Below are 24,711 nucleotides of genomic sequence, written 5' to 3'. Positions count from 1 at the left end.
CACCGGTCTTGGTGACTCAAGACGATCCTTGACTGAAGGACGGGATCTGTGCTCTAGCAGGTGACCGGCTTCGTGACTGCGTGGGGGGGTGCGACGGTTTGTTCTTCCGCCGCGGCTCCCGGAGGAATGAGATGGGGAGATGAGGAGGTGTTTGATTTCTGCCAACTCGTCTCGGACGTGTCTGTCGCGGTCTACAACCGTCGTGAGATCATCGATTTTGCGCTCGAGATGGCGGATGTAGGAGTGGAGCTCGGAGGATGGGCCTGCGTCTGGAGCTGACGCTCCGGCGCCAACTCCGATGGATATATGGTTCTTTCCATGGGCCGCCGCTCCCCCAGAAGCCAGGCTGTGGTCCACGAGGGAACCGAGCCCGTGGGCGGTACCACCGTGATGTGCGTCGTCGATCTCCACCATGTTTGATTCCGGATGTTTTAACGGAGCAAATGGGGGGAAAGTGAAAGTTGAAAGGATGGCTAGGTCCCCAGCGGAGTCGCCAATTGTAGGGGTTCGATTTAGGAGGAGGGACCTTCGCCTGAACTAGTACTTCACTTCCGCTGCTCCGTTCCTCCGCCGCTGGACCTGCAACAAGTCACTAAGGCTGGAATAGCCTTGTGACCCTCCGACGATCAAGTTAGATGTAAGGAGAGTTGCTTTTAGGTCTAGGGTTAGGGGAAGATGGCATACCTCCCAAAGATGAATATCCCTTTGTATTTATAGACCTAGGTTAACTTGGGCTCCAAGCCAGTGCGTGGAGGTCACGCTTAGGTAACCGCCCTTGATGACATCATAGATGATGCCACGGGATAAGACGGTTACGAAGCACATGGGCTGATGATCCTTTTCGCCACGTATCGATCATGGTCCCCTCCTGCTATGCTGCATTCTGCCAAAAGACCCAAACGGAATGCATACCTCGGTAACTTACCGAAGTGTAAACAGGAGACTTGACGCCGAGCGAGTAGACAAAAAGATATACACAGGCCAATGTCAATATGAGGCCTCGGTTGATGGTGGTCCGGTTATATTACCGAGACAATTACCGAAGCCTCCACACTTAATTTGTTGTTTTTTCGTGCCCCATGTCTGTGCCCATGCTCGTGCCCTGCTAGAATCATGCCATGCCTGCCCCGCATCCGTACCGTGCTCGTGTCTTGCCGTGTCAGGCCAACTTTCGTGTCGTGCCCGCCCACTTTAGTGCCTGCGCCGTGCCCCATGCCCACTAAGACCGTGTCGTGTCGTGCCGTGCCACATTTAAACGTGTCTGGCTAGGACATTTAACAAAAAAACTCAATTTTGTATAGAATACTTGGAATCTATACAAAATTGAACGTAGAAAATACTCAATTTGTAAATGTCTATAGACTAGAGAAATCGATTGAATATTAAGCAAGAGATAGATACCAGCTTTCCTCCACCCTTAGGCTTGTAACGACAGCAAGAGTTAAGGATCTTTGCTGCTCCTTGTTACATAGTACAATATTCGATGAAATATTATTACTCCCTCCATCCCTTTTTTAGAGTCTAATATTCTATTTTGGGTTGTCCCTTTATAAGTGTCAATTTTGTTAAGTTAGTGGATAAAAGTTGGTAAATTTTTCATTTTGCTTCTAAAAGTAGATTCCATTTGAAAAATTAGTGAGTAAAAATGTAATTATGATGTTTCCATAGAGGGTAAGGATGGAAAGTAGAGGTAAAAATTGATGTGAATGTATAATGATGATGTCTTTTTAATAAGTTGGAATTACGAAGCAGAACACTTAAAAAGAAACGGAGGGAGTATCTTTTATTAAGATAATTAATTTAATAGTTAGACATCTATGATATCCACATTCTCACATGGCTAAATATTTAATCTCTTTTTTTCTCCCGCAGGGTCTGGACTTAGTCTGCTCATTTGGATGGCCACGATGATAGGTAAGAGTAAGACCTTACACTTCCTATGAGCCTGTCTACGATGAACCACAGTAAGTACATGTTTTAATAGCCCGAAAACAACCCAAAATAAATGAACCAAATGGATGGAGTACATGAAAGGTCAAATGAAATGTGACATACAAATAGTATATGAATAAGTACGTGTGTGTGCATATTTCTGTTTGAAGAACGATCCCGTGCAAATAAATATAATTCCAAGAAAGCAAAGTTTTGGTATTGCTACGTAATTTTCCATGACTGAATAACACAGGAGCGGTCTTCGCAGCAAGGGTTCTATGTGTACCATGTGTGTTTTGGTTTTTAGTCATCAAGTTCAGAACAAGACATTTATCCACATTTGATAGCATAGAAGGTTTCTTACGAAGTCAAAATAACCTCGCGCCCATAAGGTACTCTTACTCGGACATCAAGAGGATGACCAATGGGTTTAGGGACAAGTTGGGGGACGGAGGCTATGGGTCTGTATACAAAGGAAAGCTCCGAAGCGGCCCTCCTGTAGCAGTTAAAATGTTAAGCAAGCCCAAAGCTAATGGACAAGAATTCATCAACGAAGTTGCTACCATTGGAAGGATTCATCATGTCAATGTTGTTCAGCTAATTGGATATTGTGCCGAGAGGTCTAAGCGTGCTCTTGTGTATGATTTCATGCCTAATGGGTCTCTTGAGAAGTTCATCTCTTCTCCAGATGCCAAATTGTCCTTGAGTTGTAAGCAAATGTACGAGATTTCTCTAGGCGTGGCTCGAGGCGTTGGATACTTGCATCAAGGTTGTGACATGCAAATCCTACATTTTGATATAAAGCCTCATAACATTCTCCTTGATGAGAATTTCACGCCAAAAGTTTCCGATTTTGGGCTTGCGAAATTGTATCCGACAGATGAGAGCACTATAACAATGACTGCAGCTAGAGGAACCTTGGGTTACATGGCTCCTGAGTTGTTCAACAAAAATATTGGGGGCGTTTCCTATAAAGCTGACATTTATAGTTTCGGAATGTTGTTAATGGAACTAGCAGGCAGGAGAAGAAATTGGAATTCATCAGCTAATTCAAGCCAAGTTTTCTTCCCTTCATGGGTTTATGATCAATTCGCGGAAGGAAAGAACCTGCAAATTGGAGAGACTACCGAGGAGGAGAGCGAGATGGTAAAGAAGATGATGCTAGTTGCTTTATGGTGTATACAAATGAGGCCTAGTGACCGTCCGTCCATGAACAAAGTTGTTGAGATGCTTGAAGGAAATTTCGAATTGCTTCACACGCCTTCGAAGCCTTTTTTGTATTCGCAAGCTATGCCGGCTGAGAATGATGGAATGAACATAATGTTGCCCAATCTGTCAGGTGCTTGTTCGGATGCTATGACTAGTGAGATGACTGGGCGCTAACTCTCAAGACTAAATATCCTAGTTTGAGGGTTTATGCTGATTCTATATGATTTTGATTGATGGTGTTAAAAGACAAGACTATCAGTTTAATGTCATGTGCTATTCTGGGTGTGTTAGCATTAATTTGTAGGCGACTGCTTAAGCAAACCTTGTACCTTGGTTATGAATCAAACAAGGGGAACAATTACATTGTCTATGTTAAAGTTATATCGAGATATTGTTTGTACTGGGATCAAGAATTGTCTCTTAGGCCCACTGGTCTTATGTTTGCACCATTTGTTTTAAATAAATGCTGGAGAAATTTTGAAAACTTGATAGAATCAGATTTTCAAAGACCCTGGAGTTTATCTCCGTCCCATAATGTTTGTCCGGTTTGTAAAACGACGATGTAAAAATAATAAAATTTTCTCAAGGAAAGTTCAAATTTTTTTCAACCATTTACTAGATGTCAATGAATTCTTTTAATTTATGAAAAAAAAAATTAGATTTTGCCTTGAAAGAAATGCATTATTTTTCAGTCCTCGTTTTACGAACCGAACAAATATTTTGGGACAGAGGGAGTAGTATGTTCCTTTGTTTTAGCCCAGTCAAATTCTAAAGCATTCAATCAAAACCGTTTTTCCAATGGTTGTGCAATCGTACTTAAGTGCAGTGAGGGTTATGGGTTCAATTCCTACACCGAGTATATTGATATTCTTCTTGGTGATAGGTTAGGCTGGGTTGGGTTGAGTTGGGGTTAGGGTAATGTAACTTCTTCTGGGTTAGTGTAATGTAGCTTCTACTAAAATAAGAATCGATAGAATTTCTATAGCATTCACGTTTCAAGAATGGAAATAGTATTCGCATCAGTCTCCCTAAATTTTGGATGAAATCGTACTAAAAAGTCAATTTGTTACTGTCACGACCCTGACCCGCCCCTTGAGGTCTTAATCATGACAAATGCCAGTGATTTCTCACTAAGGCCAAATCACAAATCAAATATCATCTAAGCAAGCGATAGTCAAAAGGGGCTAAACATAACAGCGGAAGCAAAAGTTAACTTTTATTAATAACAAACCAAAGTCTTACATAGGTTTACAAACCAAAGGATAAACCTCTCAGAGCTGTGCTTACCTACAAATTTACAAACTAAAGCAAACACTCTGCCACACTACGCGTCGCTTCCTGAAAGGTGGAAAAGAAAATACATAAGCCAAAGCTCGTGTGAATGATTAATACTTAACTCACATGCCTTCCATGGACAATGCAAAATACTTTGATAATTTTTCAAAATAAAGAACTCAAAACCATAAGCCAAATATAATGCACATTCCGCTATTCAAAATTCCAAAGCTACCAGGCGTCCCTGGTAGTGGATAAGCCAGACGTCTACGCATTATCCCAAAACACATACCAACCTCAAACACCCTTGCTAGCCATTAAGCCGTCCCCTAGCAAGACCGGACGTTGGGAATGCCATTAAATAGATTCGCAAATATTTCACAAATAGGTCCACCTTCCATTGCTATTCCATGGAGTACACAATTCATAAAATTTGTTCAAATAAGTTTGTTAAAGAAAACAAGTTCAAAATCATGTAATTTAAGTATTAAATCACTCACCTCGATCCACGTGACCACTCGAACTTCCTAGAACATTCAATCAAATGGAAACATGTTTAGACAATACTCAATGATTCTATTTATGCTCAATACAATGCCCTAAAAGTGTTTATTTTTCTCTAAGTATCAAACAACATCAATGTCAATACACCCACAATGCATATCTCTTAAACACCACAAGTTCTCTTTAATCCAACATCTAATCATCTAAATCAATCCATTGTATCCCCACATGTCAAATTGGCAAAGTTAATTCTTTACATTAGACTATATCCAATTAAACAATGCTAATTCAAGGACGACACTTAAACCATTGAAAAGCATACTTCTTTTTCTTCGGTCCATAGGTCATACATCAAAAACGGAGTTCGGATAACCTTACTATGGCCTTGCGATTATAGCTCAACGTAGCAGTGAAACTGGTGCAAAGCAGAATTTGGGTCAGTTTTGGATGCAAATCTGATTTCGCTCGGACATACCCATGATGCATGGGATGTATCGTTGGAAAGCTTTATATGTCTAGTTTCTAACAAAACAAATGGTGCATCATTTCGAGTCCCGAGCTAGAAGTTATGGCCATTTTACCAAAGTCCGCCGATGCTGTCAGATTCTACGCGGAAATAAGTAAAATTGATTGAAAAATCATAACTCTCTCATCTTAAACCCAAAAATAGTGAAACCAAAGCCAAAAGTTGCACCACGACAAGCCCTACACTCAGTAAAAATCCCAGGTTCAAAAACGAGAGGAGATTAACCCAACAATCAAAAGAAAAACAGTTTCGCAACCATTTTCGCACCAGTCAACCAACCCTACTTTAGAAATTCACCAAAAATTGTATACTTAACCAAATTACTTGATTCCAATGCCAATCTCTTCTTAACTTAAATATGCAGCTCCTGTAAAAGACCCAAAGCTACCCAAAATGTTCATCACGCCCAGAAAGCTAAAAGAAGACAGCCACGCACAGATTCGCACATCCAGCAAACAGCCAGTATTCAAAAATCCATAACTAATTGTGTGATTCTCGGTTTTTCATGATTTTAGTACCGAAATCTTCGTATTGAAACGTACTTTAACGGTTATGAAGGCACCAAAAATTAATTCCTAGCAGAAAGGCTCCAAAAAAACAGATTAGCAGAACCCACGAAATTTTCAGCATACAAGATTTATTCAAGACTCAAAATAGATGATCAAACTTGATTCTTGTACATCAAACTAACACTTAGACATGTAAAGAAGGTAGGAGATCCCTACCTCGAGGGTTAGAAGCAAGCCCGAACATGGAGGAAACTTCGAAGTGCTCCGATCGTGAATTTTCTTGGATGGATAGAAAGCTCTTGTCGCAAAGAACAACTTTAGTACTTGGGATTTTTCAAAAATCTCACTCGTAGAAGATGAAATCGAAGGGAGAAGGTGAGAGAGGTGAGAGCCGAGAGAGAGGAGAGAACGGGAGAAAGAAAGGCGTACAGGGGAAGAAAATAATCTTCCCCGATATTTTGATCGTTATATAGGCCAATTCACACACACACCCTTCAAGTATATAACTACATCATCAACTCCCATAACTTACAAGTCATCTCACATTGACCTAACTCATATCTTCTGCATTATCCATATTTCGATAATCCAAATACATATTAAACATTTAAAATTTGAGAAAATAATTATGGGTCTCTACAGTTACTTTAACTAGTCGCCTTTTAGAATGTCTTATGCATTTGACTCTTTATTCAACCTCTATTCAATTAATATATTTGAGACACTTTGAGGATCCCGATAAATGGTAGATTTAGACTTTTATCCTAGTTTGACGCAGTTGTTCCCAAATACCAACCGCCAATATATTTAGCGCAATGCAATCAACGCAATTTTAAAACACAACTCTGAACACAATTATACGATGAGTCGTTCGATGCACATGGGTTCACGTGCATCACATGACTTATCATACAGTTGTGTCCAGAATGTGTTTTAAATTGTGTTGGTAGAGAGGCTTTTGACGGATTTAATCCATTCACTTTCTTGTCACCATGCATGAAAACTGAGCAGACAATAAATGTACTCTGTCTTGTCTTCAACCCACATAATCGGTAGCCTCTGTACACCCCTAACACGCACTTGTTTTTCAATTTGGAGTGAGAAACGGCTATTGAAGATTTGTTTGCAGACATTGGTACATTTATGACTCTACATAGACAACTACGAGAGTTCCCTTAAAATTTCAAAAGGTTAATTAGGAGAAGTCTTTTAGGTTTATGGTTTGTACAATAGGGACGGAAATATGATCTTAGGCTTGGTTTTATCGAACAAAAATAACTTGTTCATGCGTCTACCTATGTCTGATTATGTGTACATTATACGGAGATGTTTTCTTCTTTTTTTTGCTGGACATGAGATTAACAATTTGAATCATTGTTGTGGGTCCGAATGCTCACCAAATAGAAATTTAGAAGCACATGAAAAGATTGTGGATTGGAGAAAGAGCTGATCCGACAGGGACTTTATAATACTCTGTATTTTCTACAAAATATGACTTCTGGACTGAACCTATTCTGATTCTTTATTACCCTTTATAGACCAAATCTGCAATATACTAAAACCTCTGTTCTATCCAAATTCCTTTGGTAATGTAAATGAATTGCTTATCCCAGCATCTAGCTCTAGTCACCAACTCCTTTTAGAATTTTATCAAATAAAATCCTGAGGTTAGGGAATATTGAACTTTCATTTCTTTATTGAGATGCTTATTAATGTGTTGCTCCCAACAAATGTATTTTTATTTAGGGAAAAAAACCGAAATGGTCCTTGTAGTTAAATGTTTGTGTCAATTTGGTCCCTGTAATTGTAATTGGCTCGATTTCTACTCTGTACTTTCTATTTTGTTCCAATTTGGTCCAATTGCTAACTGCCGTTAGTCCACAGTTAGTCTTTTTAAATAAAGACAAAAATAAGCTAATAAAGACAAAACTAAACCAATAAGCCAATTTTTTCGTCTTTATTCAAAAAAATGGATTTTGATGGTAATTTTTTATTTTTTCGGTTCCTCTCATTATGACGAAGCAATAATCCCGAAAAAAATTGATAAAAAAAACTAACAAATGCAGAAAAAATTGAATAAGGATAAAAAATTAAGCCACTAGGCTTATTTAGCCTAACAACCCATGAGTTTATATAATATTCTGACTTTTGGACATGGTTCTTTATCGTGTTGTGACTTTGGATTTATATCATATTGTGACTTTTGAACATGGTTCTACATGCATTTTCAGTACTATGCAGAAAAATAAGGCATCTCACTATTTGTCTACAAGTTAAACAGGTAGACAATACCAATGATTATGTTACCTCATGGCTGATCATGAAAATGCTGAATTAGAGGGCAACTTTTTGCAGAAAATTATAGCCAAATTTCTTCTCAGGTGCCTCCTTATCAATGGAGAATGGAAGAATGAGCTGTGTTTCGGTTCAGAAGTATATTAGGTAGGCCTGTGCAAAAAACTCGTCCACCCGCGGACTCGACCCGACCTGAAAGGTCCTGGGCGGGGTCGAATATGTGTTTCGAATGGGTACGGGTTCATTTTCTATTAAAAATCAGATTTTAGTTCGGGTTCCGGGTTGATGCGTTTCTTACTCGACCCAACCAATTCATAAAGATAAATTCGATTTTTTGTCGGACCCGACCCGACCCGACATAAAGAATCAGGATCGCGGACGGTTCTTACCTCTTTTTGGTTCGGTTTGCGGGCCTAAAACATTTGTTATCCGCCATATCGGGTCAGGTTCGAGGGTCAAACCCAACCGCCCAACCCGTGCTCACCCCTAAATTATTAGGGCAAGAGAAGAATGAGAGAATTACTGTTTTAATCCCCAAAAAAGGGGTCATTTGATTTTGTTGTTAAAAGGACTAACGGCAGACTAACGGCGGTTAGTAATTGGACCAAGTTGGAACAAAATGGAAAGTACAGAGTGTAAATTGAGCCAATTACAACTACAGGGACCAAGTTGACACAAACACTTAACTATAGGGACCATTTCAGTTTTTTTCCCTTTTATTTATTTTTTATTGCAACGAACTCTCAGCCTCGCTTTCAAGTTACTAGAAGGATGGCGCGCACACTGCGTGCATGGACACCAAACACAAATAGCGAGAGAGCAGTGACGGTGGATGATTTTTTTTATTTGTTTACTGTTTTATCGTCCAGTTATATAGGATAGGAATATTTAGCAACCACAAAGGAGGCCAAAACACCACGTAGAACATTCATGACCTCACACAACCAAATGCGTAAAACAAATGGAGTATATCTCCAATCAGCTTAACACCAGACAAGTGACCAACACAACACCCACGTAGGGGTGAGGGAAGCACCCAAAATGGGAGAGAAAACAGAAAAAAAACAAAAACATCAACAAATAAAAAACCTACAATAGATTCACACCCTTAAAATCAGCCGCCCAAAAACACCGGTCAAACCGCTGCTCGGAACCTCAATCACGACAACAGCCACACCCCACCGTACAGCGACATCAACTACTACCTCTGTCCCAAAAAACTATGGAACTGCTACCTTCATCAGGGTGCAAATCTATGTGCCGCCCCGAGAGATGAGGAAGGGACCAGCCTGATAACAACAATGGAATTGCAGGAAGATCAGACAGAAAAACACATGGTGAGGAAGATCTGAACGAGGAGCATGCAAGCGGACTGCTTTGATGAGGAAGATCGGAAGAAGCCTTTGTCACTTGGCATCAACGTCCCACAGACAAGATCGACGTCGAAACACGTCGAGTTCAGGGGGAGAAATCTGAAGTGGAGAGAGAGAGCGGAAAGGGGGGAGGCACCGCCCCTCCCCCAGGAAAATCCTATTCTGAGAGAGAGAGAGAGATTGGGTTCCTCTTTACATACTAAAAAACATATTTTATTTTTTTCGTTTTTAGTGGGTTAGACAAATGATAAGAACGTCATATATGTATTTGTGAAATATACTACTTTTGTGTGCTTAACAATCAAAATGAATTCAGTATCGAGAAATTTTTTGTTCTCTTTGTGCAACTCTGTTTGTTACGCTCTTTTTTGTTGCAATGTGTTTGTGACACCCGACTTTGGTTGGGCTGCTAGCAGTGAAGTTGGTCATTCAGAGAGTTTCGGTGGCCGAATAGGTGGGTGGGTTACACATTTCACATCACTTAATGACAAACCACAACGAGGCCTTTTTAAAAAGGCAAGGTAGGTGACCAATTGAAAAGTCCATTGGCTTGGCATGACCAAAGCGAACTATTTGTACAAGGGGGGAGCAAGTCGTTACAAATAATATCAAAATTTGCACCGACCGAACTGTGTTTCCTAAGTGAAGGAGATTGTAAAATCCTGGTTTGACTGTGTGTTAGCTGTGAGTGCAGGCATCTGGGACTGGTAGGGAGTCTTGGCGTACGTATGGATAAGTGATCACAAGTCCTACATCGTTTGGTCGATGCAAAGTTTAGCACTATTAGTAATAGATCATGATCTTCCTTGTACAAAGCCTTTTAAATCCGTGAGGGCGCCAAAGCCATGTAAAACTTCGCAGATATGCATGCTCGTCTTGCAGCAATGCAAGGGTGGGTGATGGACGGGAAATTCGCATGAGTCATGATGGAGTGATGGGTGTAAGGTAAAGAATAATTCTACAACCACACACAAACATGCAAATAATTACACATACTTACACACGTAACATGTAGAATTAGGTAAAATGACAGTCCACATCTCTCATCAATAATGACAACGAATACAGTAGGAATCCGATTCCTGCTGCCTTTCTGTGCAATTTTTCCCTCGCATAAATTCAATGATCAAAACTTTAATAATCCATATCCAGTAAGAAACAAAACGACTCTCATGCCGAATCCCTAGTGTTGTGTGTCAAAAGCTCGAACAATTTTGATACCTTTTGGGTCTCCATCAGTGTTGAATAATGAAGCAGGAGGAGTAAGAGGCAGTTCCAGATTAGATTCTTTTTAGCAAAGTACTTTTTTTGGTATTGAACAGTTAAAAAAAGGAACATCCGTTCCACTTCAGCTGCAAAAGTTCTTTTTTAAAAAGGTAACTGATGTAATGACTATCTATTGTCTTTCCACTTTACCATAGGTTGGTTGCTGACAAAATGGGGTAAGGTCAGTAATGTCATTTCACGCAGGAGGCTTCGGGGGGGTTTTGATCAAACATTCGTAAAAAATAAGAAGTTTCACAAACTGGAACAAGCCTTAAACCAAGCATGCGTGCCTATTTTGCAATTCTCATTTTTCTCAAATGCCAAAGTGACTTTTTGTTTCACCAATTGGACGAAAAGCCAAACCCACATTGGGTGTTCCAGTTTTTAAGAAAAAGAACTTTTTGAAAAAGAAGGTAATTTCAAGCTCAAAAATCATGTGTTTACGTAAATAATTTTCCTACCAATATAGATCTCGTTTGATAGATCTCATTGAAAATTTTTAAACGGAACAAAAAAAATAAAAAAATTATTTTTCATTTTCATTATATTTGAGCTTAAAATTACCTTCTTTTTCAAAAATTTCTTTTTTGGAGAAAATGGAACACCAATACGCCGCAGTTTCTAGATACCCACATGACCAAAATGGGCATAAATCGTGTGGTCTAAACTCTCTTTTACCATTTCCATTTGCTGACCCTAAGATTGTGTATGGTGAGTCGAGTGTTTCACCTTTAGAGATTCCTTTCCTTGTTGGCTGTTGGCCTCTGCAAATTTACATTTTCGGAGTTAAAAACGGATCGATGGGCAGATGAGGTCGGACGATAAGCCCTACCCAAGTTAAATTCATTGCTGAACAATGTTTACGTCAATGCTTTTGCCAAATTCGACACAAGATCTCAGGAGTCAGCTTCTCTCTGTCTCTTTTACCTCTCAGAGGAAAATTTCCCAATTGTAATGCTTGATATTGCAGCAAACTAAGAAATGATTTTCAACTTAAAAAAGAATAAGAGATATTCTAAAGCCTCTAAAGATGGTGTCTTTTGACAAGAGAAGGAGCCTCCTAAAGGGATGAATTTTTTTGAAATGTGAACCCCCATAGACTGGTAAATTTTATTTATTTTTTGAATGGTAAGAAATTCAATAGATAATTTTGAAGAGAAAAACAACACAACAAATAAAGCTACTACATCCATACAATGTTCCACCCTCTGTTTTCGCTTACATCCATCCCTTCTCGAATGTGTTTTCTATCTTCTGATGCATGAATCTTTTGGAAAGAAATCACCAATACTTCAATTTTAGATAAGACCTTAATACTTCCAAGGTGCGTGCACTTACCTGATAGGGTGATTTACAAGACTTGTAGTACGTTTCTTCTAGTTTTAGATGCAATTTTCATCACTTCTTTTTTTTTTATAATTTCCATAACTAATTCCTTCGTCAATTGGCTAAATCTTGATATCTGTTTATTCGCAGTTTTTTTCTTACTTGAGCTCTATGTGATGCAGTTGGTGGTCTTCATCATAGGTAAGACCTTAATACTTCCCATGAGCCTACTTTTGGTGAACCATCGTAAAGGCATCTTCTAATATACTGAAAAAAGCATAGAGTACATGAAGGACCAAATGCAACTTGAGTCACTTGACATACAAATACGTACCTACATTCGCGTGCGCAAAGACACACATATTGTGTGCATGTGTGAATACATGTTTCTATCTTCCGTTGCACCCAAAAGAAGAAGAAGAAAGAATATATGTTTCAGGCTTTCAGCACAATATGTTACATGCGAATAAGATAATTCTGGATAGTAAAGTTTTGATTTCGTTGCTTAATTTTCTTTGACTGCATTACACAGGAGTGTTCTTTGCAGCAAGGCTTCTGTGTGTACCATGTGTGTTTGGATTTTTAATCTATAAGTTCAGCAGAAGAAATTTATCCACCTTTGATAGCATAGAAGGTTTCTTACAGATCGAGTCAGAATCACCTTGCGTAGGTACTCTTACGCTGATATCGATCAGAAAGATGACCAATGGTTTTAGGGACAAGTTGGGGGAAGGAGGCTATGGCTCTGTATACAAAGGAAAGGTTCAAAGTGGCCCTCTAGTAGTAGTTAAAATGTTAAGCAAGCCTAAAGCTAATGGGCAAGAATTCATTAAAGAAGTCGGTACCATCGGAAGGATTCATCATGTCAATGTTGTTCAGCTAATTAGATATTGTGCCGAGAGATCTAAGCGTGCTCTTGTGTATGACTTCATGCCTAATGGGTCCCTTGAGAAGTACATCTTTTCTCAAGAAGGAAAATTGTTTTTACGTTGTAAGCAAATGTTTAACATTTCTCTTGGAGTGGCTCGTGACCTTGGATATTTGCATAAGGGTTGTGATATGCAGATCCTGCATTTTGATATAAAGCTTCATAACATTCTTCTTGATGACACTTTCACTCCAAAAGTTTCTGATTTTGGGCTTGCAAAATTGTATCCAATAGATGATAGCATTGTGACAGTGACTGCAGCAAGAGGCACCTTAGGCTACATGGCTCCGGAGTTGTTCTACAAAAGCATCAAGGGTATTTCCTATAAATCTGACGTTTATAGTTTCAGAATGTTGTTGATGGAAATGGCAGGAAAGAGAAGAAATTGGAACACATCAGCTGATTCAAGCCAAAATTTCTTCCCTTCATGGGTTTATGATCAATTCGCTGAAGGAAGGAACCTAGAAATGCGAGAGACCACAGAGGAGAGTGACATAGTAAAGAAGATGATGTTAGTATCTTTGTGGTGTATACAAATGAACCCTAGTGATCGTCCCTCCATGAACAAAGTCATTGAGATGCTTGAAGGAAATATTGAATTGCTTCACATGCCTCCAAGGCCTTTTTTGTATCCACAAGCTATGCCGGTTGACAATAATGGAATGAACATATGTTTGTCCAATTTGTCAAGTGCTTGTTTGGATTCTATCACTCATATCACAAGTGGACGCTAAATTCTCAAGACCAAACATCCTAGATTTAAGGCTGCTGATTCCATCCGATTTGGATTTGATGGTTTTGGAAGACAAGACTATCAGTTTCATGTAAGGTGTTTCGCAGGCGTAAGCTTAGCAAAACTTGTACTTTGGTTTTGAATCAAACAATGCGAATATTGACATTTTCTATGTTAAGCTCTTCAAGATTTGTATCGTTGTTTTATTGTATTGGGCTCAAAATTTGTCTCTTATTAGACTAATTAGTTTGATGTTAATTTGCATCATTTGGTTTGAATAGAAACCTGAGAAACTTTGGAAACATGATCAAATTACATTATTTGAGACCAACTGTCCCTGGAGATTTTTTTTTTTTTTTCTGTTTCTTTTGTTTTTACCAATGTCTATTTGTCAAATTCTAAAGCCTCGGAATTAGTCAAGGTGTGCGCAAGCTGACTCGGACATCCAACTATCAAAAAAAAAATTAACGAGAAAGGTACCAATACTAGCCTGCTTGAATACTTTGAAGCTAATTTTACCATGCTTAGGACCGTTTGCTTGAAAGATAGCTTTTAGGTAACTTGGTCATAATTACTAATTAGGACTTTAAGTGAACTGAGCCATTCGAGAGCTGTTCTAGGCTTGGTCTGGTAAGAGCTCGTTCGATCGAGTTCTATTCGTCAGCTACATGAACGAAACATGAACCTCCATTTCAGGCTCGTTCAATAAATGAGTTGATCCTAAACCTAACAGTATTCAACTCGATTAAGCTTGCGAACCTGAGAGTAGATATAATTGATAATCTGTTAGGGGTGTATCGATAGATATTTTATATGTAATTTAACAATTCTTCAAATCTTCTTCCAAAATCTTTTTCCCCCAAAGTAATATACCACGATCAGTTCACATATATTTACAACTTGTTTGCCACTCGTCTTAGTTTTGGATGAATATAATATGAGGGAGATGTGATAAAAAAAGATGGATATATATAGTGGGAATATGATATAGATGGTTTGTTTGAGTATTTTATAGAAGATGAGATGAGATATGCATATGTTTGGTTGGTTTTTGGGCGAATTCGATTATCAAAAGCTATATCTACGTTTATTAACATGCTTGAATTTGGAAAATAACCAAATCAGTTTTACTTCGCTGCCGTGATTCGAGCCTGCATCGAATGCTTGGGTTGTGGATATAATTTTGGGATCTGTGATGAACACTGAGTATTTTGAGTCCGATGTGTGTGTTGGATGTGCATTGTTGAAGATATTTGCAAGGGGAAGTGGTGACTTTGATTCATAAAAGAAAGTGTTCGACAAAATGCCTGGAAGAAATTCAGTCACTTGGACTTTGATGATCACTAGATATTCTCAGATGGGTAACCGAAAGAAAGCTGTTGATCGAGTTGTTATATAGCAGATAAGTTCACTTTTACTAGATTAGTTTCTGCTTGTGCAGAGTTAGGGCGGTTATCATTCGAGCAGAAATTGCGTACTCACATGGTCAAGTACCGGTTGGCTTTTAATGTTTATTTTGGCTGTAGTTGGCGGACATGTCTGCGAAATGTGCAGAGGATGGGCCTATGGTTAATTCAAGGAAAGTTTTTTGATCTCCTCCCTATTGATAATTATGTAACTCTTGGACTTCGATTATCACAATTCACAAGTTGTGGGCAGAGTGGAAGGCATAGTAAGGAAACCATTGAGCTCTATTGCAGGATGATCAATGTTAAATTTAACCTAATCAGTTCACCTTTTCCAGCCTTTTCAAGGCATGTGGAAATCTTTCTGATGGATACACTAATAATTTGCTTCTAATGAAGCCTTTGAACTTCTTCAATCAAATTGAGGACACTGGGATCGTGCTTGATGCTTTCACATTGCCTTGTCTCTCGAGTGGAGCTGCTAGTATAGGTGCATTTGCTAAGGGTGAACAAATCCATGCTCCGTTACTAAAAGCAGGGTCAACTAGCCCATAGCTAAGCTAATACCTTAGTTTCTATCATTCGAGGTGCGAAAATATGGAAGCTGCTTTGCAGGTTTTTACCGAAATGGAACATTTGAATGTGGTGTCATGGACTTTCTGTTGTAACATGGGTTTGCAAAAAGAGCACTGGAAATGTTCCAAGAAATGCTGGATGCAGGCATAAAGCCAAATGATATACTCCCTCCGTCCCTTATTTAGAGTTCAGTATTCCATTTTGGGCTGTCCCTTAATAAGTGTCTATTTTGTAAAGTTAGTGGGTAAAAGTTGGTGCATTGTCTATTTTGTCCCTAAAAGTAGATTCTATTTTGAAAAGTTAGTGAGTAAAACTGTAATGATGATGGGTAAGTAGGAAAAGTAGAAGAAAAAGTTGATGTGAAAGGTATATTGATGATGTCTTTTTAATAAGTTGGAGTTACGAAGCAAGACACTTAAAAAGGGACGAAGGGAGTAATTGATATCGCTATTCTATCTGCTTTTAGCTACGTGGGTATGATTGATGAGGGGTGAAAGCACTTCTACTCAATGTACAAAGAACATAGAATAAGCACTAGAATATGGCACCATTCATGTATGGTCGATTTTTTAGGCAGACCAGGCTTCTTCGAAGAAGCCATGCAACTCATTGACTCAATGTCTTTCACAGCTAAGGTTTTGGTTTGGGGCACGTTGCTTGGAGCTTGTTGAGTCCATGGTAATACTGAGCTTGGGAAACATGCTGTTGAAATGGTTATTATGCCTCTTTGTGTTCTCTTTTTTGGTACCAAATACGGGAAAACAAAAATTAGGCCATTCGCGTGTTCCGCTCAGCTAAATAACTATGCCTACTACATGGAATATCAAAATTGGGGGTCTCTTTTTTGGGCTTTGGATTGAGGGCCAAAGAAGCTGCTTCTTCGGCCTCTCCCAAGTGCTGTCTCTGATTACCCAATGATTCAGCAGGGTACATGTACCTATCAAACTTGTGTGCTTCCGTAGTTCCGTGGGTTAACGGTGTGGCTGAAATTAGAAAATCCATGAAGAAGAGGAAACTGGGAGAGGAAGCTGCAGCAACTGGATAGAGCTAGCAAGAAATATGGTGCATAAGTCTCATCCCAAGCAGTTATCAATTTGTTTTGTTCTGGTAGAAAGTTTTTCTTAGCTACCACAGAGAACAAGCTAGGGTTAGAATCTCATCAAATTATCCAAAACATGATGATAATAATAAGTAAAAACATTACGAATTCATCATATCTTCTAATGCAGAATACATTGAGGCAAATAACCCAGCTCGAAGCGCAATAAATGTTGTATGCCAAGGCTATACATTGGTAGGTCAAAATTTTGTCACATGTCAATTGATGATAGGGAGATTTCTACTTAGGCTCAACGATACAACAGATAGAGACTATATATCTTTCTCGCTCACACTCAACAAGAGTTTCCAACTCGTTGTTATGAGGCCTTCTGCTAGCTTGTCCTGTGACCCTTGGTGGATTTGCGGAGACAAATGGATTGGGAGGCTTGATTAGAGTGTCTCCGTCTCCTTCCAGCATTTGAATCACAACATATATTGAAGGCCTATCAACTGGATACCATTGAATGCACCAAAGTCCCACAATTGCTAACTTCTTTGCAATCTTGGCATCTCCTTCATCTTGAATACGGATTCTTAGCTCTTCTCCACTATCCAAACGATTGTAAATCCATTCAGGAAAGTAAATTTGGTTGGTGCTATTGACCATAACATCAAAATTCTTCTTCCCTCCTACCATTTCAAGCAACAACATTCCGAAACTATAAATATCTGATTTGCATGATACATTCCCAAAGTTCCTTGAGAACACTTCCGGTGCAATATAGCCAATGGTACCGCGAGCAGTAGTCATGGATACAACACTTTGTTCCTTTGAACACAACTTTGCTAGACCAAAATCCGTTATCTTCGGATTCAAGTTCTCGTCAAACAAAATGTTATGTGGTTTAATGTCGAAATGAAGGATTTGTTGATCACACCCTTGGTGAAGATACTCAATACCTTTAGCTATACCCATAGCAATTTCTAGAAGCTTTTTCCAACCAAGTAAATGCTTGTCGCGATCAGATATTGTAAACTTTTCTAGGGAATCATTTGGTAAGAACTCGTATATAAGAGCTCTTCTAAATCCATCAGCACAATATCCAACTAAGTGAACCACATTGATGTGGTGGATTGTACCAATTATTCCCACTTCGTTAATGAACTCTTCGCCATTTCCCTTAGTATTATTGAGTATCTTAACAGCGACGTGAACATCATTGGAAAGTTGTCCCCTATAAACTGTTCCATATCCTCCTTGGCCTACTTTGTCCTTAAATTGATTTGTAATTTTCTTGATATCGGCATAAGAGTATCTTGCTGGCTTCAAAGCTTTATAATCCTCCAAGAACCTCTCAATCTTTAGATGATCCTCTCTCTTTATTTTCTTTTGTCTATGGAACCAATACATTGCAATGAGGATTGCAAGAAGCCAAAATGAGCCTAAAGTCACACTTGTAATAACTAGCGGCCTTTTCAATTCACCAGTGAAAGATAGAAAAGACTCGTCATATTTTTTCTCTATGTGCTAAAAATGGTGTTCAAATCTTTAGCCTAACTACTATTTGGGTCCATTTGTTTAACAGGACAGATAGTGAAGGATGTATAATTCCACCGAACTAATAATAGTCATATTAAGAGTATCACATTGCCCATGGTTTTATACAGCCCAACGTCGTGATATTATATATGTGAGGCATGTTTAATTCGCGTCGCAAATATTTTACCCAAACACTGGATATTTGGTCATCGGATATAAAGTCCAGTACGATGCTCATATCCATTTAAACAAACCGGGTCCTTCGAGTATATATGCCTTTCTCGTCTCACATATATATATGCTTCATGTGTAGCGTTTGGTAACTTCACAGAACTGAAATTACTTTCTTCTCATGAAGTTTTCAAGTTCTATTGTGGGTATGCAAAATTTCTTTTAACTTTCTTGATTGAAGATATAAATGCAACGTCTAAATAAAATTGCAAAAAAAGAAAAGAAAAGAAAAGGGAAACTAGAGAAAAAGGGTACCTTTTCTAGGTGGATTGAAGCATTCAAATTCATCACTGGTGCTGTTACTCATAAACCCACAAAACATTCCTTCAGCCTCACATTTCCCACAAACCCGTTGGGGCCAAGTCAACTGCAGATCAGCTGTTTGATCAAAAACCTCATAGGGAACCGACCAAACATTATACATCTTTCTGCAAGATATCAGCCGGGGTGGAAAATAGATACTCATGCCACTAGACTTGACGTAAACTTCATGGCCATCGCCACTGAGGCAAGCGGCCCGAGTCGACCACCACGGTCCTTCAAAAGACTCAACTGGTCTCGTTGAAGGGCAACTGAATAAACTAAAGTTGTACTCGGAATCTGCAAATTGAAAGGGGGTGGTGGACAGACTGAGCTTTTGAAGCTGTTGCGGGAGGCATTTATTTGGGTCTTTGATGCGAATCGATTGGGATTCGTAGTCGATACGGGTGACTAGAACTTGGACGGAATTGGGGAGGTTCAGGAGAGTGGCGGAGATGGTTGGAGAGCAAGAGAGGTCGAACCCGGGATAGCCGCAGTGAGGTGGTTGGCTGTCCTTGATGCGGAAAGGGAAGCGGATCGTTGGACCGTGTTTGGAGCATGTTTTTGGAGCGCAATCGTCTTGGGCCGTGGATAGGTGTAGGAGAAAGAAGAGAACAAAGAAGAAGATGGACATGTTTGTTTGGTTTTCTTTCACTCAATTTCGGTTTTGCTGAATTATGTCACATAGAATTTCAGACCCGGGCAATGTTGATTTTAATTGTTCTAAATTGAGCCCCACCCCGTTTCGCTATGTAATAAAAATCTGAGGACTCAAGGCGACGATCATATTCACTGTTCCCTCAAGGCCAGGTTAACGCCTATAGTGTAATTGATACTCTTGTCATACGATCAGGCACATAAAAGGACTGATATCATTTTAAGTGGTAATCAATTTAAGGAATTCAAATAATAACACACAGGAACTAATCTAGTTCTATTTTCGCCTAAAGCACCTATGAGAGTACCTTATGTACGTAGTTGATTTTTTTGAGTGACTTCATAAAAAAAAATCAACTACATGCGTAAGATACGTATTTGATTGATGGCACCAACTAATATATTTTTAAGAATAAATACTTTGACCGACTTAAGTTATCTAGTATTTGTCACGAAATATCCGGCTGTGACGTTTTTCAATTACATATACATACAACTTTAACTCAAGCCGATCGACAATCATATTCAACTTCCCCTCATGAGCCAAACCCCATCCTTTGATTTCGTAACCTTCTCAATTCTCATATGATCATCCACATAAAATATTAACTGATATCCATTTTTTTTTATGACAACAAGAAGATATCAATTGTTCAAACTTTTAAAACCAAAATGTGGTTCAACGTAAGTTTTTTTTAAGTGATTATATCTATAGTATTGATCGATAGCTATCAAACAAGATCTATATTACTCCGCATAAAATGTTACCAATTGAAATATATAATCAATTTACTATCGTAAAATGAAACAAGGGACTAAAAAACTAAAAAAATGAGACAATGGAGTAATTTGGATAGTCCGCATAAACAAATTTTTTTTTCTAATAACCAGACGTTTGATCGGCGCATCGCAGATGTCTGTAGAAAGTAGAAGTAGTACGAGAGTGCCTTTTTCACGGAGTTGTTTAATCTCAAGAGTCCATTTCGGTTTTGAACGATCCAGATTCTAATGAAACTTTTTCAAAAAAAAGATAATCATAATCAATTATTACCGGTTATAATTAATTTTCAATTCGAATCGTTCAAAAAAACTTTGGACAGTCGCGATTGAACTATGTAACTTCTTTTTTACGGAATAGCCGTAAAGGGATTTTCTCAAAGTAGTACTCCAGTCCGGTATTTTTCTTTTCTAATCTCTCCTCGCAATCTCCCTCCGTCTTTCTATGCTTATCAAAAACTTCGCCGGGGCGGGAAGAAAACGCCTTCTTCTTCCTTTTCTTCTTGTCCTGTTTCCAGTAACCTGCCACGGAAATGAAAACCAGGAATTTATCAATTCCTGTGGAGACGTCCACAACATCACCTTCCCTTTCCAATTAAAAGGCGACCCATCCAACACCTGCAACGACAACGAATACACTCTTCTCTGTAACGAAAGCAATCGCACAGTCCTTAACCTACCCTCCGGAAAATACTACGTCCAATCAATCAATTACACCGACTACTCAATTCGTCTCGTTGACGTAGGAATCCAAGCCAACGATACTTGCTCCTCTTTCCCACTCTCCTCCTTAACCTTTCTGCCTTACTTCTCTGAGCACGTTTTTCCCTACTTGCTGCTGATAGAGAGCCAGGTCGTGTTCCTAAGTTGTGAAAACCCAGTCCACTCTCCTATTTACATAAACAGGACTGGTTGCACTAACACCGGAGACAATTCGGGAAATGGGTATTATTCGTATGTTGTGGTGGGAGATGTTAGTGTTTGGGATGTTCCCGATTCATGCCTTTTGGAGGTTTTTTACCTTTCTTCGTCGCAGTTGATCAGAGAAAGGGGTTCGAATTTGTCGTTGCTGGATTTGAATAGGGAGTTGTGGTATGGGTTTGAGGCTTCGTGGAATATTCTTCGAATGTCCTGTACAAAATGCAGGAATAGGGCTTCCTGCTTCGGGAATTCTGTGAATGTCACTGCCGTTTGTGGCGATTCTTGCTTGTTCCAGCCTTCTTTTCTAAGTGAGTGAGATCCTCTGATCCCTTACTTCTTACAATCAGTTCTCTTTAGTTCGTTGAAAAGGTCAGAGCCAACCGGTCCGGCCTTTTCAGGGGCCTAAAACAAAAATTCAAAAAAACTGCTACTCGCACAATAATCCAAACACAACACCAAACACAATCTCTCACGTACATGTGGGCTTCACACACATTACTATGTGTAGACTCTACATGTATGTGAGAGATTACGTAAGTTGTTGTGTTTGGTTGAAGATTGGACCCCTTTTGCTAGACTATTATAAAGAGTACCAAAATAGAGCAGATGCCCCTAAAATTTTAAATTTAGGAGCTCTTACTTTAAATGATCTCCTTCTTTTCACCTTATTTTAGTAACTATTGGTAGAGTAAAGATTTTCTTTCACTAACATCATCTTTTCCATCCCAAAAATGCAGGCAGCTTGTGGGCAGAAATTCTTTGCAAGTACTCGTTCTCCGTTTGTCGTGATTTTTTTTTTTTTTTTTTGTCATTTTGAAACCGCAAGAGATCAATTCTCTTTGCATTAATTGAAATTTTTGTGAAACGCAAAAGTTGTAGATCGAATAGTAAAGGAGAAAACATTTTGTGAGGGGTGTTGAGATCATGGTATCTTGCAAGTTCCAGTCTCTGATTTTTGCGTACTTCTCGTCCGGATTGTTTTTCATCTGTTGCTGAAAAGAAATACTTAAAGTGGTTTGGTATCCCGTTGCACACATTTCTCATTACCTCTCACAATGTGTGTACTTAGATCAGAAATAAGCAAAACAAAAAGTTGCTAAAGTTAGCAACATTTGCTCAAAAAGTGCTCACATTGGAATAATCAAACTTAACAATTTCTTAGCAACTCATCAAATTTTGGCTTTTAAATAATCAAAACTAGCAACTTTTTGTCAATAACCAAATTTAGTGATTCATACATTTTCTCAATGTACTCCCATTATTACACACAAAAATTCTCTCTCAACAATATTTTCAAAAACTAATTATAAAAAACTATTCTTAATATTCTTTTCAGAAACTTTTTCTAAAAAAAAAACCGTCTTTATATGAACTTTTTATTTTATTTTATTTTTATAAAAGTTGTTTCTTCAACACAAAACTGTATTTTTACACATTTATTTTTCATAAACTATTTTTTTATCCAAATGTTTTTAACTTAAACTGTTTTTATTTTCTTCCAAAAACTATTTAATAAATTTTTTTTTTCAAGAACAAATGTTTTTTTATAAAAACGATTTTTAACATAAACTAGTTTTTCAAAAGATTTACGTGAAATGAAGGGGAAAAGTTTGGAGAAAACTCAGGGAAGAAAGCAATGGTCCCATTGGTTTTGATTATGAGCAAAAACTAACTAATGTGAGACTTGACATTGTTAACTTTAGCAGCCTCTAAATGGATAATCAAAATCTGATGTGGCATGTTTTGATTATTCACTTTTGCTTATTCCACTGCGGATGCTCTTACCTGATAAAACAATTGACTTATTTATCGTTTCTTCAAGCTTAGATGCACTTTTAATCACCTCTTTTTCCTGTATAACTCCTCCGTCACTGTTTGTCTATTTTTTCACTTGCAGTCGACGAATCGACTAAGAGTTGTTGCGTGTGTGTGTGCTGGAATGTGGGTGTTTGTGGTGATGGAGTTTGGTTCCTTGCCGTATTTCAGGACTTCTCTGGAAGCAAACTTCATGAAGTGAATGGAGATGAAAGAAGAATAACATAATAGACTTTATTATTCTTCGAGGTAGAAGTCAATTGACGATGAGAACATAATCGAACAGACAGTTACGTTACAAGCTACTCCTAGAGCAAGAAATGTAAAGTACAGATAAAAGTAGAAGCTTTTGGGCAATTGATTGGGGGGTTCTAAATGTCTTCTATTCTTGTATTTATAGGCTGTCTTCGACTTGAAATTTAAACCAGATGGAATTCCCTCCTTTGATTTGAATTGAGTGGTTACTTCCATACTTCCTTATCTCGCTCCACTATCTGCACGAGGCAGTTACTTCTCCATGATCTCACACGTTCCCAATGTTGTAATTGCTTCAACTGCCTGCATTAATTGTCTTGTCCACGATCTGTATGTAACTCATGCTCTGAAACGTGTTCCGGAGTTGAATTTTAACCGTCGATCAGTCCACTTGATTTTCCTTAATAGGCTTCACATTGCATTTACATTAACTAGTCTAAAACGTGCTGACACGTGTAACATTTTTGACCCAACCGATCATATTAGACTAAATTACTAAATTATGGTGTAAACAATGCCCCGCTATTTACCTGAGTTAAAGATTAACTTGGGTAAATAATCCCTTAGTAAATCACCGCCTATATAAAGCAAAGTACTTTAAATTTTAGGGCACGCATTTGAGTTTTTTCTCACACCAAAACCCTGAAACAGCTCACTCCCGAATGGCACCGAAATCCAAATTGAAGGTTTCTAGCGATCCAGTTGAAGATTCGACTACCGAGTCAGTAACGGAGGACTCTTTTCGATTTCCTGATTCGTACCGAAATGGAGTTGATCAGAACACCCAAGTTCTGATTCCTGACGATAACGTCAGTTCTCACTGTATATTGGGTCTAGCTTTTTCGTCAGCTCTTCCGAATGGCCTTCCAGAAGTTTACCCTGTGGTGGAACTTGATCCACTTCTGCTACTGCTTCCAATGCTTGAATGGTCAGGCTGGGGTAAGAACATTTGCTTTCGTTCCTGGCCTTATACCGTCGAAATGGGATGGGTAGATTGGGTAAGGCGTATGATGAAGTTTCTTTTCGATGATTGGAAGACAATGGGAATTCGTGAGACAATCGAACTCTCACAATTTCCATTAGAAATGAACTCTGAACTTCTAACCGCTGGAGCTTGTTTCTGGTCCAAATCATCCAATACCCTAGTTCTGCATTATGGTTTATTATCTCTAACAGTCTTGGATATCTCTCATTTGACTAGCCTTCCTTCCTTAGGCTGTGAGGTAAATGCTCTACTTTCTCCTGATCCATATGATCCTCTATTTATTGTTCCATCATCTGGGGTTAGTTACTCAAAATGGTTAAAGACTCACTAT

At 38.7% G+C, this 24,711-nt stretch overlaps 5 protein-coding genes and 1 long non-coding RNA gene across 6 annotated transcripts in view; 3 read left to right on the top strand and 3 right to left on the bottom strand.

Moving 5' to 3' along the window:
* The first annotated feature begins 1,596 nt into the window (after positions 1–1,596).
* On the top strand, positions 1,597–3,550 carry LOC131319774 (rust resistance kinase Lr10-like). Its single transcript, XM_058350166.1, has one exon. The coding sequence runs from the start codon at positions 2,350–2,352 to the stop codon at positions 3,313–3,315; it is 966 nt and encodes a 321-aa protein (XP_058206149.1). The 5' UTR covers positions 1,597–2,349; the 3' UTR covers positions 3,316–3,550.
* A 790-nt stretch (positions 3,551–4,340) lies between these two features.
* Positions 4,341–6,368, bottom strand: LOC131319782 (uncharacterized). Its single transcript, XR_009198036.1, has 2 exons — positions 6,172–6,368; positions 4,341–4,943 (listed from the first exon to the last, which is right to left on the bottom strand). It is a non-coding gene; the product is annotated as an uncharacterized LOC131319782 (long non-coding RNA).
* A 6,520-nt stretch (positions 6,369–12,888) lies between these two features.
* LOC131319775 (rust resistance kinase Lr10-like) lies at positions 12,889–14,140 on the top strand. The gene has a single exon (XM_058350167.1). The coding sequence runs from the start codon at positions 12,915–12,917 to the stop codon at positions 13,875–13,877; it is 963 nt and encodes a 320-aa protein (XP_058206150.1). The 5' UTR covers positions 12,889–12,914; the 3' UTR covers positions 13,878–14,140.
* Positions 14,141–17,099: 2,959 nt separating this feature from the next.
* Positions 17,100–18,715, bottom strand: LOC131319763 (rust resistance kinase Lr10-like). The gene has a single exon (XM_058350160.1). The coding sequence runs from the start codon at positions 18,308–18,310 to the stop codon at positions 17,198–17,200; it is 1,113 nt and encodes a 370-aa protein (XP_058206143.1). The 5' UTR covers positions 18,311–18,715; the 3' UTR covers positions 17,100–17,197.
* A 193-nt stretch (positions 18,716–18,908) lies between these two features.
* On the bottom strand, positions 18,909–19,659 carry LOC131321326 (RING-H2 finger protein ATL22). Its single transcript, XM_058352321.1, has one exon. The coding sequence runs from the start codon at positions 19,602–19,604 to the stop codon at positions 18,909–18,911; it is 696 nt and encodes a 231-aa protein (XP_058208304.1). The 5' UTR covers positions 19,605–19,659.
* Positions 19,660–20,819: 1,160 nt separating this feature from the next.
* The window catches only part of LOC131319776 (uncharacterized), a 45,297-nt gene continuing 41,405 nt past the window's right edge, over positions 20,820–24,711 (top strand). Inside the window, exon 1 of the mRNA XM_058350169.1 lies at positions 20,820–21,021. Within this exon, the coding sequence (XP_058206152.1) occupies positions 20,850–21,021 (172 nt within the window). The 5' untranslated portion in view covers positions 20,820–20,849. The remainder of the gene's footprint in view (positions 21,022–24,711) is intronic.

The sequence above is a fragment of the Rhododendron vialii genome, chromosome 3a (assembly GCF_030253575.1).
Source record: "Rhododendron vialii isolate Sample 1 chromosome 3a, ASM3025357v1".
Taxonomy (NCBI): domain Eukaryota; kingdom Viridiplantae; phylum Streptophyta; class Magnoliopsida; order Ericales; family Ericaceae; genus Rhododendron; species Rhododendron vialii.
Note: the sequence above shows the minus strand (reverse complement) of the source record. Positions and strands in the feature narration are given on the sequence as shown.

Excerpts from the sequence above, each read along its gene's own strand:
- LOC131319763 (XM_058350160.1), bottom strand. The coding sequence starts at position 18,310 with ATGTATTGGTTCCATAGACAAAAGAAAATAAAGAGAGAGGATCATCTA.
- LOC131319775 (XM_058350167.1), top strand. The coding sequence starts at position 12,915 with ATGACCAATGGTTTTAGGGACAAGTTGGGGGAAGGAGGCTATGGCTCT.
- LOC131321326 (XM_058352321.1), bottom strand. The coding sequence starts at position 19,604 with ATGTCCATCTTCTTCTTTGTTCTCTTCTTTCTCCTACACCTATCCACG.
- LOC131319774 (XM_058350166.1), top strand. The coding sequence starts at position 2,350 with ATGACCAATGGGTTTAGGGACAAGTTGGGGGACGGAGGCTATGGGTCT.